Source organism: Onychostoma macrolepis, chromosome 16, assembly GCF_012432095.1.
Source record: "Onychostoma macrolepis isolate SWU-2019 chromosome 16, ASM1243209v1, whole genome shotgun sequence".
Lineage (NCBI taxonomy): Eukaryota > Metazoa > Chordata > Actinopteri > Cypriniformes > Cyprinidae > Onychostoma > Onychostoma macrolepis.
In genome coordinates this window covers 810,657-823,787 of record NC_081170.1, presented here as the reverse complement: position 1 = coordinate 823,787, position 13,131 = coordinate 810,657, and the positions used below count along the sequence as shown (strand labels likewise).

The window sequence follows — 13,131 nt, the reverse complement described above, 5'->3', positions numbered from 1 at the left end:
CTTCTCCGCCCTCCCTCACCTGGTCAGGGCTCACCGATGTCACTCGGACCAACCGCTGATGGCGGTAGAGGTTAACAGGGTATGGGTTCACATTCTGCACCCTCACGGGAACACGGCCTCGACAGGCCACCGCAAGCCCTCGAGCCACTTCAACACTTTGGCAGTCCCGATGGGGCTCCACCAGGACCCAATCTTCTGGTCCGTACGGCCGCGCGGGTAACCGGGCCCAGACAACAGCTTCACTCCTTGCTGGAACAGAAAGAGCATATCGACAGGCCACTCGGCCAGTATCTTCTCGGTCCCCCTGGGAACTAGCCATCTGGATTCTACGACAATCAGCCACGATCCGCTCCCATTCCCTCCTCTCCGCCAACGGAGTGGTTCGAGCTGGGCTAACATGAAACACTTCTTCCCAACAATCCGTAAGGACATTCATACCCAGAAGAGCTCGATGTACCCCCAAGCAGTGGTCTCGAACAACCACAACCCCTTTCTGGGGTACGGTAACTCCATGAATCTCAAAATCAGTTACCAAGTACCCAACATAGGGAATATCCAGGCCATTCGCCCCTCTCAGAGTGAGCCACGGAGCTTCCATTCCCTGCAGTTGATGGACATCAAAAAGTTCTTGGGACAAACTTTCAGAAAACAAGGTGACTTGGGAGCCAGTATCCATCAGGCACCGGAACGCAATGCCATGCACTTGGACCTCCACAGTCGGACAGTGCCCCACCAAACTGTCTCTAGGAACAAACAACGAAGAAGGGTCCGTTAAAGGGGTCCCGACCACTTGACCCAAAATGGCCGGTGACTCTAAAAACCCCCTTGCGAACCACGGCGAGAGCCGCACTGGCGGCCAATGTGCCCAGACTCTCCGCAGCTATTACATATTGGCCGTCCCTGTTCGTCCCACTGGAACCTCGGACCGGTAGGCCGGGCAGAACGTCGTCCCGGTTATCGACTCCCATCCGAGTAGGAACGTTCCCGGGGCAAGGTCGGGGGATAAGGCCGCTCCCGGCGCAACTCCTCCAAAATGGTTCTGGACAGCTCAGTCATCTGCTCTCGAACGTCCTGCAGAAGCTCTGTCCGCAAGGTCTGCTTCCAATCAGAGACTTCCAAAGGTGTAGGGGCACAAATCCCACTAGTGGTCATACACACGGAAGAATCAACCGTCTCTGCATGGTCCAGTTCCAGGGCCAAGGCCTCTCGCCGCAGATCTTCAAACGTCAGCCCAGGATCCCGGCGAAGCTGTAACCGTAAACTCTGCCGGATGGGCCCCTCACGGAGTCCCAAGAGGAACTGATCCCGCAACAAGGTCTCTTCTTCCCCCAAGCCATGATCACGTCGCCCCTTCAACCTAGCAAACTGCTCCCGTAGTCGTAAGGCAAAAGCCCGCAGAGTCTGCCTGGGTCCTTGTTTACAATTAAAGAACTGGGCTCTCAGGATGGCCACCGGAGTGGCGTCACCATACTGCCCGAACAGGAAATCAAAGATTGCTTGGGCAGTGCCTCGGGTTGCTTCGGGCGCGGCTTGTACCTCCCTTTTAGCCTCGCCTTCCAGTGAATTCAACACAAACTGAGTCTTCTGCAATGCACTCAGCCCCTGTAGTCCCGCCAGGTACTCTACCTGAGCCTTCCAGTCCGTCAAACTCAATTCTGATCCTGGTCCTCCATACTTCTGGGCCCAGGGGGCACCCACAAAGACAGGCGTAACAGGAGGCCGAACTGCCGGCAAGTCTTCGTCCGCCATCATGGGCCTCTGGTCGCTCAACTCAAGGTGGAAACCCTGCCGACTACGCCAAGTTGTCACAGGCCGAAACGAGCCCTTATTGAATGTACCACCTCAAGGAGTTACCCAGAGACACCACAGACGGGAAACAAGGTAAGTAATAAAAGTTCAGTTTTATTAAATTAAAATCCTAATTGCTAAAATACGTTGTGAAGGAGTTCCAACTCCGTTCTCTTCTGTCCAGCAGCGGTGGACAATGGGACAGGCTGTGGTAAGAGGTTTTCATACAGCGGCTTCTCTTCAGAACAGACAGCAGATGATGGAACAGACTGTGGTAAGAGGTTTTCGTACAGCGGCTTCTCTTCAGAACAGACAGCAGAGGATGGGACAGACAATGGTAGGGAATCTACTCACAGCGGCTTCTCTCCAGAACAGACAGCGGCAGACAATGGAACAGACTGTGGTAAGAGGTTTTCATACAGCGGCTTCTCTTCAGAACAGACAGCAGATGATGGAACAGACTGTGGTAAGAGGTTTTCATACAGCGGCTTCTCTTCAGAACAGACAGCAGAGGATGGAACAGACAATGGTAAGGAATCTACTCACAGCGGCTTCTCTCCAGAACAGACAGCGGCAGACAATGGAACAGACTGTGGCAAGAGATTTTCACATAGCGGCTTCTCTTCAGAACAGACAGCAGGTGATGGAGCAGACTGTGGTAAGAGATTTTCATACAGCGGCTTCTCTTCAGAACAGACAGCAGCAGACAATGGTAGGGAATCTACTCACAGCGGCTTCTCTCCAGAACAGACAGCGGCAGACAATGGAACAGACTGTGGTAAGAGGTTTTCATACAGCGGCTTCTCTTCAGAACAGACAGCAGATGATGGAACAGACTGTGGTAAGAGGTTTTCATACAGCGGCTTCTCTTCAGAACAGACAGCAGAGGATGGAACAGACAATGGTAAGGAATCTACTCACAGCGGCTTCTCTCCAGAACAGACAGCGGCAGACAATGGAACAGACTGTGGCAAGAGATTTTCACATAGCGGCTTCTCTTCAGAACAGACAGCAGGTGATGGAGCAGACTGTGGTAAGAGATTTTCATACAGCGGCTTCTCTTCAGAACAGACAGCAGCAGACAATGGTAGGGGATCTACTCACAGCGGCTTCTCTCCAGAACAGACAGCGGCAGTCAATGGAACAGACTGTGGTGAGAGGTTTTCATACAGCGGCTTCTCTTCAGAACAGACAGCAGATGATGGAACAGACTGTGGTAAGAGGTTTTCATACAGCGGCTTCTCTTCAGAACAGACAGCAGAGGATGGAACAGACAATGGTAGGGAATCTACTCACAGCGGCTTCTCTCCAGAACAGACAGCGGCAGACAATGGGACAGGCTGTGATAAGAGATCTTCATACAGCGGCTTCTCTTCAGAACAGACAGCAGGTGGTGGAGCAGACTGTGGTAAGAGATTTTCATACAGCGGCTTCTCTTCAGAACAGACAGCAACAGACAATGGTAGGGGATCTACTCACAGCGGCTTCTCTCCAGAACAGACAGCGGCAGTCAATGGAACAGACTGTGGTGAGAGGTTTTCATACAGCGGCTTCTCTTCAGAACAGACAGCAGATGATGGAACAGACTGTGGTAAGAGGTTTTCATACAGCGGCTTCTCTTCAGAACAGACAGCAGGTGATGGAGCAGAAGCAGCTTCTCTCCAGAACAGACAGCGGCAGACAATGGAACAGACGGTGGTAAGAGGTTTTCATACAGCGGCTTCTCTTCGGAACAGACAGCAGATGATGGAACAGAAGCAGCTTCTCTCCAGAACAGACAGCGGCAGACAATGGAACAGACTGTGATAAGAGGTTTTCATACAGCGGAGCGGCCCCTCTCCACTAGGCCAACGGGTGGAAGCAGGATCCTACACCCACACTTGTACATGCAGTATATCACTTCAAAAAGCACACGTGTTCACTTCACACCAAACACTGCAATCCACAACAAACTCACAGTGAATAAGGCTCCCACTCGCGGTCCCAGCCGGCGTCCTCTCCCATAAAGAAGTCCAAATATCCAACGTTATAAGGAATCTATGCTGCATAGATGATGTGAATGCTCAGCCACTCTTCAATCCTTATCACTTTCACTTCATAGATCCATTCTTCTAGTCCCCCGAGAATAAAGTTCCGCCTTCCCGCCCCGTGTTAGTCCTTCCCGCTCCGTTCCTCCCTCCCTTCACGCCGGAATGCCCTTTTTATAATGCCACATCATGGATACGTGTCCCAATCACAGTGGACTTTCCTCTCGCACAGCTGACGCTCATCTCTTCGCTTAATAACTGCGCCCGGACACAAAACATGGGGAAAACCGAACCGCCCGGTGTCCCACTATAACTGCCCCCACCCGGAAACATTTCCCGGGATAATAGTTCCTCTTCGTCCATCACCTTGTGACAAATCCTCATAAGGTTGCGGTTCTCTCGGTTGGTTGTGCATCTTTTTCTTCCATACTTTTTCCTTCCACTCAACTTTCTGTTAACATGCTTGGATACAGCACTCTGTGAACAGCCAGCTTCTTCGGCAATGAATGTTTGTGGCTTACCCTCCTTGTGAAGGGTGTCAATGATTGTCTTCTGGACAACTGTCAGATCAGCAGTCTTCCCCATGATTGTGTAGCCTAGTGAACCAAACTGAGAGACCATTTTGAAGGCTCAGGAAACCTTTGCAGGTGTTTTGAGTTGATTAGCTGATTGGCATGTCACCATATTCTAATTTGTTGAGATAGTGAATTGGTGGGTTTTTGTTAAATGTGAGCCAAAATCATCACAATTAAAAGAACCAAATACTTAAACTACTTCAGTCTGTGTGCATTGAATTCATTAATGTTAATGATATAAGAAATTCAAAAGAAAATATAAAAAAAAAAAAGATAGCATTTTTATTTCTGGTATTGTTATATTTTTATGTTAGTAAGTGGTGTTAAAAAATGCTCTGTGCATAATGAGCTGGTGGGTTTATGGTGTGGTGCGTTGCAGATGTGAGCCGCTCTATGCCAGAAAGTCCAGGGCCACTTTTTAGCCCCAGTCCGCCCCTGTGAAGAGGAGATGGTCAAGTATTGGAAGAATTTTTAAATCCAAAAGTAAAAGGAATAACTGTTGCTTTTGTATTTGTAGGAAATAAAGATGACCAAAAAAATTGTGAATAATTTGTGTTGATTTAACAGCTGTGGTTACGGCATCTCGTAGCTACTACCCCTCCATCTGGCATCCTTCCATTCCATACAAAACCTTCCATTTTGAAAAGGAAGATTCAGAGTTTCCCTCATTTCAGGGTTTACATGCTCGGAGTTTTCACTTAACCTCCTTTCTGAAGTGGGCCCCAGGACGGTACTACAGATCAGATGATAATACCATATTTCCTTTTGTAAATGGATGTTTCCTCATGAAAAAGTGGAAACCACTAAATAATCCAAGTCTGCATTTATAATGAGGAACAGGAACCTGCTTTACACACGTCACTCAAGCACAGAACCAGGAAACAGGAAACGCGTGAGTTCAGGGAAAGAGAAACTGACGCTGAGCTGTTGTGTGTTTGTGTCTCCGTATTCAAGCAGTAAAATGGCAGAAGCCAGAATTTTTCAAGATGATTTTTTGTGCCCAGTATGTCAGGATCTCCTGAAGGATCCAGTGACCATCCAGTGTGGACACAGTTACTGTAAGAGTTGTATTACAGACTGCTGGGATCAGGAGGATCAGATGAGAGTCTACAGCTGCCCTCAGTGCAGACAGACCTTCAGTTCAAGACCTGCTTTAGCTAGAAACACCATGCTGGCTGAAATGGTGGAGAAACTGAAGAAGAGGAAACGTCCTGCTGACTGTGACTGTGGAGCTGGAGATGTGCAGTGTGACGTCTGTACTGGAAGAAAATACAAAGCGTTCAAGTCCTGTCTGATGTGCCTGAACTCTTACTGTCAGAATCACCTCGAACAACATGAGAGTTGGTTTAAAGGAAAGAGACACAATTTGACTGAAGCCACTGGACGACTGCAGGAGATGATCTGCCAGAAACATGAGAAGCTCCTTGAGGTTTTCTGTCGCACTGACCAGAAATGTATATGTGTGCTGTGTACGATAGATGAACATAAAAACCATGACACTGTATCAGCTGCAGCACAGAGGACAGAGAAACAGGTATTGTGATCAATTTAATACTCAGTGTAGTGATCCAATAGTCCACATGTGTCAAACTCAAGGCCTGCGGGCTTGTTCCGCCAGCCACATCATTTTATGTGGCCCGCGAGAGCATATGATTGTCTTAAAATAAAAATCTATGCTGCTTTATATGGTAAATTATGAAAGTGCTTATCAATACCACAAGTTTCTGTTTCTATTTGGCGTGATATTTATACAAAATAGTTAGGATTAGGGGTGTGGAGTAGGTGCGTGTAAGCCAAAACTGCATATAATATGCACACCAAGACATTGCGTACAGTGCATGAAGTGGGCTGGTGACACTATATAAACCACACTACCCAGGAGGGGCACCGGAATTACCTCTCATCTTGACAAATCACATCAATGAATGCAAGCTGAGTCGGTCTACCAGGGGTTTTCAAAGTGGGGGCCATGAGAGCATGTCAGGGGGTGTATTTTCTCTGCATTAGCGCTGTTTTGATCTTACTGTTCGAATGCATTCGCTTACTGGAATGCCTGCAGAGTAGTAAAATAATAATTAATTACTGATTTGAATCAGTAAATTTTTACGAAATCAATACCTTTATAAAAATGAAAAGAAGCAGATTTTGGCGATCAGATCAACCGGTAAACTCCTGGAAAGTCCAAGGATCCAGTAAGCAAATGCATTTATGCAACAATAAGATCAAAACAACGCTAATGCAGAGAAACACAGCCGATTTCAACAGAGATGGCGGAGATAATAGTACTCACATACAGATGTCAGTAAATTATTCTTTTCAGTATGTAGCGATTTGGCTTAAAAGTGCGAGTGTTTTATACTGGATGCTGGCTGAAGGTGTTTTAGATTATGCAGTAGTCAGGTCAAGGTAGCTCGTATAGTGGTCTTCAGAAATCTCCCTGTGGTCCTGTTTAATATTGCAGCTTGACTTGTGCAAATTGTTTTATTAAAAGTGCTGTAAACTACTAAATGTAATGTAGAAACAATCATTTGAAGCTGCTTTGCAACAATGTGTATCATGAAAAGGGCTATACAAATAAATGTTAATTGAATAGCAAACAATTATTTATTTAATGTGGCACTATATACATTCAAAATTGAAAAGTACTTTTTTTATATTTTAGTTTGTTTTTATTTATTTATTTAATTAATTAATTTATTTATTTTTGGGTGGGGGAGTGGGTACCACCACTTCTTTTTTCCCTCTTCCAGTACTGATTGTCCAGTACAATTTCTGAGTACAAATTGCATGCCAAATAGACACAGAAAATCATGCTATTGATACGCTTTTTCATGAGATTTTTCATATCTGTCACACGCTCTTGGCAACTCACAATTTTTTGTTGTACCATAGCTCTGCCCCTCTCAAATGTAACAAAAAGGTTTTTAACAAATTTAATGTAATGAATTGTGATTGATGATATTTGTCTTTATTTACTTTAATTTATGGAGTAATGTTGATTTCTTAACCTGATAAATTCAATCAACACAAACTCAGCACACCTGAGAAAAAAACTCCAACAACAAAGTGAAATCCAATCAATAAAAAATGCTGATCCCGCACACTATCGGTCCATGCTAAATATAGAAATTTATTACCAAAAAAAACACTGACGTTTTGGTCCACTGACCTTCATCAAAATGAAGCTTGATGAAGGTCAGTGGACTGAAACGTCGCTGACTTTCAAATGATACTTTCAAATGATACTTACACCTGCAGTGTGAAACAGGCCTTAATATTCATCATAATTCATGTTCAATGATCGTAACCAATCATCAATTCTGGAGTTTGAACCTACAGCCATTGGTTTATTAGCTCCACTTTTCCTGGATTCATTGATGATTTATTGCCAGTAGTTTTCTGTGACATTCACTATCATCTGTTTGTCCTGCAGAATCAACTGAAGGAGACGCAGAAGACGTTCCAGCAGAGAATCCAGCAGAGAGAGAAAGATCTCCAGCAGCTGAGAGAGGCTGTGGAGTCTCAGAAGGTGAGTCTGGAGAAGAAGAGAAGTTTGTCTCCGTCTCAGTTCAGACTCACTGAAGCCTGAATCACTGTGTGTCCTAACAGCGCTCTGCACAGACAGCAGTGGAGGACAGTGAGAGGATCTTTACTGAGCTCATCCGCTCCATTGAGAGAAGCCGCTCTGAGCTGATACGGCTGATCAGAGATCAGGAAAAGCAAGCAGTGAGTCGAGCTGAAGGACGACTGGAGCGACTGGAGCAGGAGATCAATGATCTGAGGAGGAGAGACGCTGAGCTGGAGCCGCTTTCACATACACAGGATCACATCCAGTTCCTGCAGGTAACACAGATCTAGAAGAACAGGATCATAGTGGACTTGAGCAGATCCTGCTGTGACACCAGACTCACAGAGAAACATTTCATGAGTGTCTTATTATATAATCATCAGTCAGACTCTCATCTGACCATCTTCTTCTGAAAGAGACGCCGATTACAAATGACTTTCAGCTCTGGAAATCTCTCAGGAATCATTTCTCTGAGCTTTTTCTTCTGGAAGATATATTTAGCTGTCCAATATCACTAGTGCCACTAACAGTTTAAACATTTTTACCAAATTTTTGCTTCTGATTCATAATGTTACAGTGAAATCAGCGAACTCGATATTACTGATTCTGAGTCACATTAATCAAATCTGTATCAGGTGATCCTCAATCCTGATCAAATTTAACCACGAAGACCCCAAACATAAAGTAGTCCTTACAGTATATTAGTAATACTTTAGTGTATTCAAACCAAATCAAAGACAAAAAAAAGTCTTAAAGGTCCTTGTGAAGTTTCAGTGTTTCTAACCACAATACATTTATAAATAATGGTCTTAGCAGATGTTTTATCATCCAAATTATTTCCTAGAAAGTTCACATATAGTGTAAGTGGAAAATACTAGAATCTGTAGCTCTAATGTGATTTAATGAAAATGAGAAGAATGAAGCTGATGCTGTGAAAGTGCTGGATTGAGGAGAGTTACTAAAGATCAGTCAAGTCACAAATCTGATGTTGGAGCAGGTTATTGGGTGAAGTGTGGAGCTGATGAGTTTTGATTTCTGTTTTCTGTAGAGTTTCCAGTCTCTCTCAGCACCTCCTGAATCTACAGATGGAAACGATGATCTCTTGAGTTCTCTCGTCTCTTCTGATGCTCTGAGAGAATCTGTCCATCAGCTGAGAGACAAACTGGAGGATTTCTGCAAAGAGGAGCTCAAGAAGATCTCAGACAGAGGTAAAGTCCTGCAGATTCATCTGCTCTCAGAAACCAGTCCATCATCATCTCATATCATGGAGAACATCATGTTAGAAATGTCTTAGGAATTGATGCAGGATCATGAGAATAACACTGATCATGTCTGTTGTTTTCCACAGTCACACTCACCTACATTGTTCCCAGGACCAGGAATGACTTCCTACGATGTAAGTCAGTAAGAAAACAAGCAGAAAAACTCACTGAGTGTGTTCATGTTCTTCTGTAGAAGGTGAAAGAAGAGTTTTATAATTGATGATGTAAATGATGATTTGCACAGATATCTGGTCATCTGTACTGAGACACTGATGATACACTGAACATGAAGAGTTCAGCTACATGAAAAGATCAGATTCATAATTCCTGATTCTGATGTGTTTTATCTCTATCAGATTCCCATCAGCTCACTCTGGATCTGAACACAGTGAATAAAAACCTCCGTCTGTCTGAGAACAACAGAGTGATTACTGTCGCTGGCAAAGATCAGCTGTATCCTGATCATCCAGACAGATTTGATTATTGGCGTCAGGTGTTGTGTAGAGAGAGTGTGTGTGGATGCTGTTACTGGGAGCTGGAGTGGAGTGGAGATAGAGGTGTGCGTATATCAGTGTCATATAAGAGCATCAGCAGGAAGGGATCAGGTTATGAGTATCAGTTTGGAAATAATGATCAGTCCTGGAGTTTGATCTGCTGTCCCTCCAGATATTCATTCATACACAGTAAAAGAAAGACTCCTCTCCCTGTAGAGTCCATCAGCAGTAGAATAGGAGTGTTTGTGGATCACGGTGCAGGAACTCTGTCCTTCTACAGCGTCTCTGACACAATGAGCCTCATCCACACAGTCCAGACCACATTCACTCAGCCGCTCTATCCTGGGTTTAATGTTCATAAAGGATCATCAGTGAAACTATGTTATTTTAGAGAATAGACTGACGAGTGATTCTACCATAATGCTTTAAACTCATTGATGTTATAGTCTCTTCTTTCCTCTTCATGACATTAATACTGCAGCTGAACTTTTGTCAGTGAATAAACATGTCAGTATAAATGTGTGTAATAAATTCTCATATAGACAGTAAGATCAGTGTGTGAGTCCTGCTGAGTGACCATGTGTTTCTGTGCTTTTCTCAACCTCTGTTTGTGTTGATTTAGTTTTTAATGTAGTGTCTCATGCATCATTTCTATTATTACTATCAAAATTACTTTTCATTTCATATTGATGACAGTCAATAAATCATTTTCATTATTCACCTTATGGAGCTCCAGCCCTTTCCAGTGTTTTGTGTTCTTTTGTCTTCCAGTGTCATGAGTCACTGATTTTATTGTTATGCATTTAATTGTTAATGGTAGAATTCATATTATTTTTTGGTTTTAATAATTCATTCTATTATAGACTAGCCTCAGTGTCTGAAAACCCAGCATCACGCCTTACCTGGTTGGCTTCCTGCGGATCGCATCCTGTTCCTGTCTGCCTTGCTGCTGAGTTACTATCACTCTCTGTTGTTTAAACCGCTAAAGTATAATTTAATTCTCACCATATTTCTAGCAGCGCGTTAGCTTTCCGTTAGCTCGTTAGCTTGTCAATCGCATCTCCATTCGTGTTTCCTAACGCTTCTTTTTTCTATGGAAGAAAATTAATGACAAATGTTTTTGAAACAAAAAAACATGTTGAATTGCACTAACTGAAAAAAATAATGCATTGAATTAACAGTGCTTGCATTTTAATGCCTTGTATTTTCAGGGCTTGCATTTTTAGGTCCTGAAATTTAACACAGTTGTTCATTTAAGCTGTGACTATTTCAATTCAAAATATTTCACACACATTTTCATAATTAAAAATTAAATAATTAATATTCACCTTCTAAAATTCACTTCCCAAATATTCAATCTGCTTAAAAATACGATGTATAATATTCAATATTTCGGTCCATTTTATTTCACTTTCCAAATTCGCTTCCACAAATCCAGTGGTTCAAATTCATCAGAAAATTCTGCATTTCACATCCGGGAGCTGCAGGAATAGCAGAAGAGTACTGATGCATGATCTCCAGCTGCAGTCAGTCGCTCACCAGCAGGTGGCGCAAGCGGCTGTTGATGAAGACAAAAGCAACGGGTGGTTTAAGTCATTAATTCACAAAAACTGATTTGCAGAAATGGAGCAAGCAGTAAGTAGAAGTTATGATTATCAGGGCCAGTATCAATATGCAGAAAGACTGATTGTGTTTACGTTTAATTCAACATCTTCCCTGTTACTCGTTTCCCCGTGTAGACTACATGTAAGCAGCTTTCTCTACCACAAAGGAGATTATAATGCTGTTTTACCCGATGCTGATGTACAGAACTAACATTACATCTGAGGAAGACATATATTGCTTTCAGTAGCTTAGTGTCCTTAACTTTGTATCATAGCTTGTGTGACGCTGTGCTGTAATACTGGGGTTCCCCTCACACTCCAGGATTCCCCTACGACGCTTAACGCGCCTCAGTGAACTAATACAGTGATATATACAGTGAAGTGATAAATACAGTGAAGACCTCAGATCTTTATTGATGATGTGAACCAAATACAGGTAAGCAAATGAGGTCAGAAGAACGCAATGTGCTGCATTTTCTTTCTAATTGCTTTTCTAGCGCCCTATAGTTAGTTTTAGGTTAGATATTCACCGTACATTCGCTTTCCCTTACCACTGATTTACAGAGTCGACAGTTACAAAGATATCACTACCATTTGGGGGGTAGTCTGACAATTCTACCAACTGGGTTGAAACGTCTAATGTATTTTAATTGAAATGACTTTTAACATTTAAAATAACACACTGTGAAACTGTAAATCTTTTATTACTCATAGTGATTTACTACAGGTGAGATTGTTACCAATAACTCCCTCCATATATGTACAGTACACAATTATTTTCTTTTTTTAATTATTTTCACAATTAATTTTTTTTTTTTTTTTTTCATGTTACAACGGTTGTAGTACATTGCTAGATACAAGACTGACTTACTACAAGTTATATTTAGCCAATATTGCCCTTAGGGTATGTACAGTATACAAATTTATTTTTTAAAAACTACAGTAATTCACCAAAAGTTTTTTTTCCCTCATGTTCCAAAGGTTGTAGTATGTTAAATTATTAAAGTATGTTATAGTATACAAAAACCTTTAAGTGAATTACAGTAATTTCTTAAGAATAATTATATATTGTATGTACAGTAAGAAAGATATTAGCAAAATATCAACTGTAGTAAGTCCGTCTGGTCACTAGGAACATACTACAACATTTGGAACATGAAAAACCCATTTTGGTGAATTACTGTAATTGTTTTCTTAAAAAAATATTACTGTACATACTTAGGGAAAGTATTGTCTAGGCGAGTTATTGACAATATATATTTAGTCAGTTTGCCCTCTAGGCATTTACTGTAAACATTGATTTAAATTAATTATTCGACTTCATTTTTTACTGTGAGGTAAATTTGCAGATGACCCCTAAAGCAGCATCTGCGAATATGCAGGCAAAATCAAACCTAAAACTAACTTTACCACACTTGGGTTTCCATAGGAGAAAAAATAGTTTGGTGAAACTTTGTGGGTTGTGGACTCATCTGCTTAACTGTACATAGTATATTTTATTCATTAGATGCCAAATTTGATAATTTATTATGACTGTCTTGAGGCTATCAACCACGTTAAGTGTCTTCTTTATGAGAAATATGTTTAAAGTGCAGTTTTGTGCGTTGTGTAACTTGCTTATTCTGATTTCATCTGCCTGTGTATAGTTTGCATCATCAGTGAAGTGTATTATGAGTTTGGTCTTTTAATAGGTATCATTGTGTGAGCCAACTGAGTGAAGCTTTTTTTTTTTTTTTTTGTTACAGATTTTTGACAGAAACAGCATGAAACCTTAAGCAATCGTTCATATTCCACATCTGCTTAACTGTAGTCT

General features: G+C 42.5%; 2 protein-coding genes across 2 annotated transcripts; both read left to right on the top strand.

Annotated features, from left to right (window-relative positions):
* Positions 1-1,832: 1,832 nt before the first annotated feature.
* On the top strand, positions 1,833-3,594 carry LOC131521628 (loricrin-like). The gene is made up of 2 exons (XM_058746554.1): positions 1,833-1,881; positions 1,973-3,594. Exons 1-2 carry the CDS (start codon positions 1,833-1,835, stop codon positions 3,592-3,594), a joined length of 1,671 nt encoding a protein of 556 aa, XP_058602537.1.
* A 1,709-nt stretch (positions 3,595-5,303) lies between these two features.
* Positions 5,304-10,439, top strand: LOC131521318 (tripartite motif-containing protein 16-like). The gene is made up of 6 exons (XM_058745924.1): positions 5,304-5,924; positions 7,824-7,919; positions 8,000-8,233; positions 9,007-9,166; positions 9,307-9,354; positions 9,577-10,439. Exons 1-6 carry the CDS (start codon positions 5,352-5,354, stop codon positions 10,110-10,112), a joined length of 1,647 nt encoding a protein of 548 aa, XP_058601907.1. The 5' UTR covers positions 5,304-5,351; the 3' UTR covers positions 10,113-10,439.
* The last annotated feature ends 2,692 nt before the right edge of the window (positions 10,440-13,131 follow it).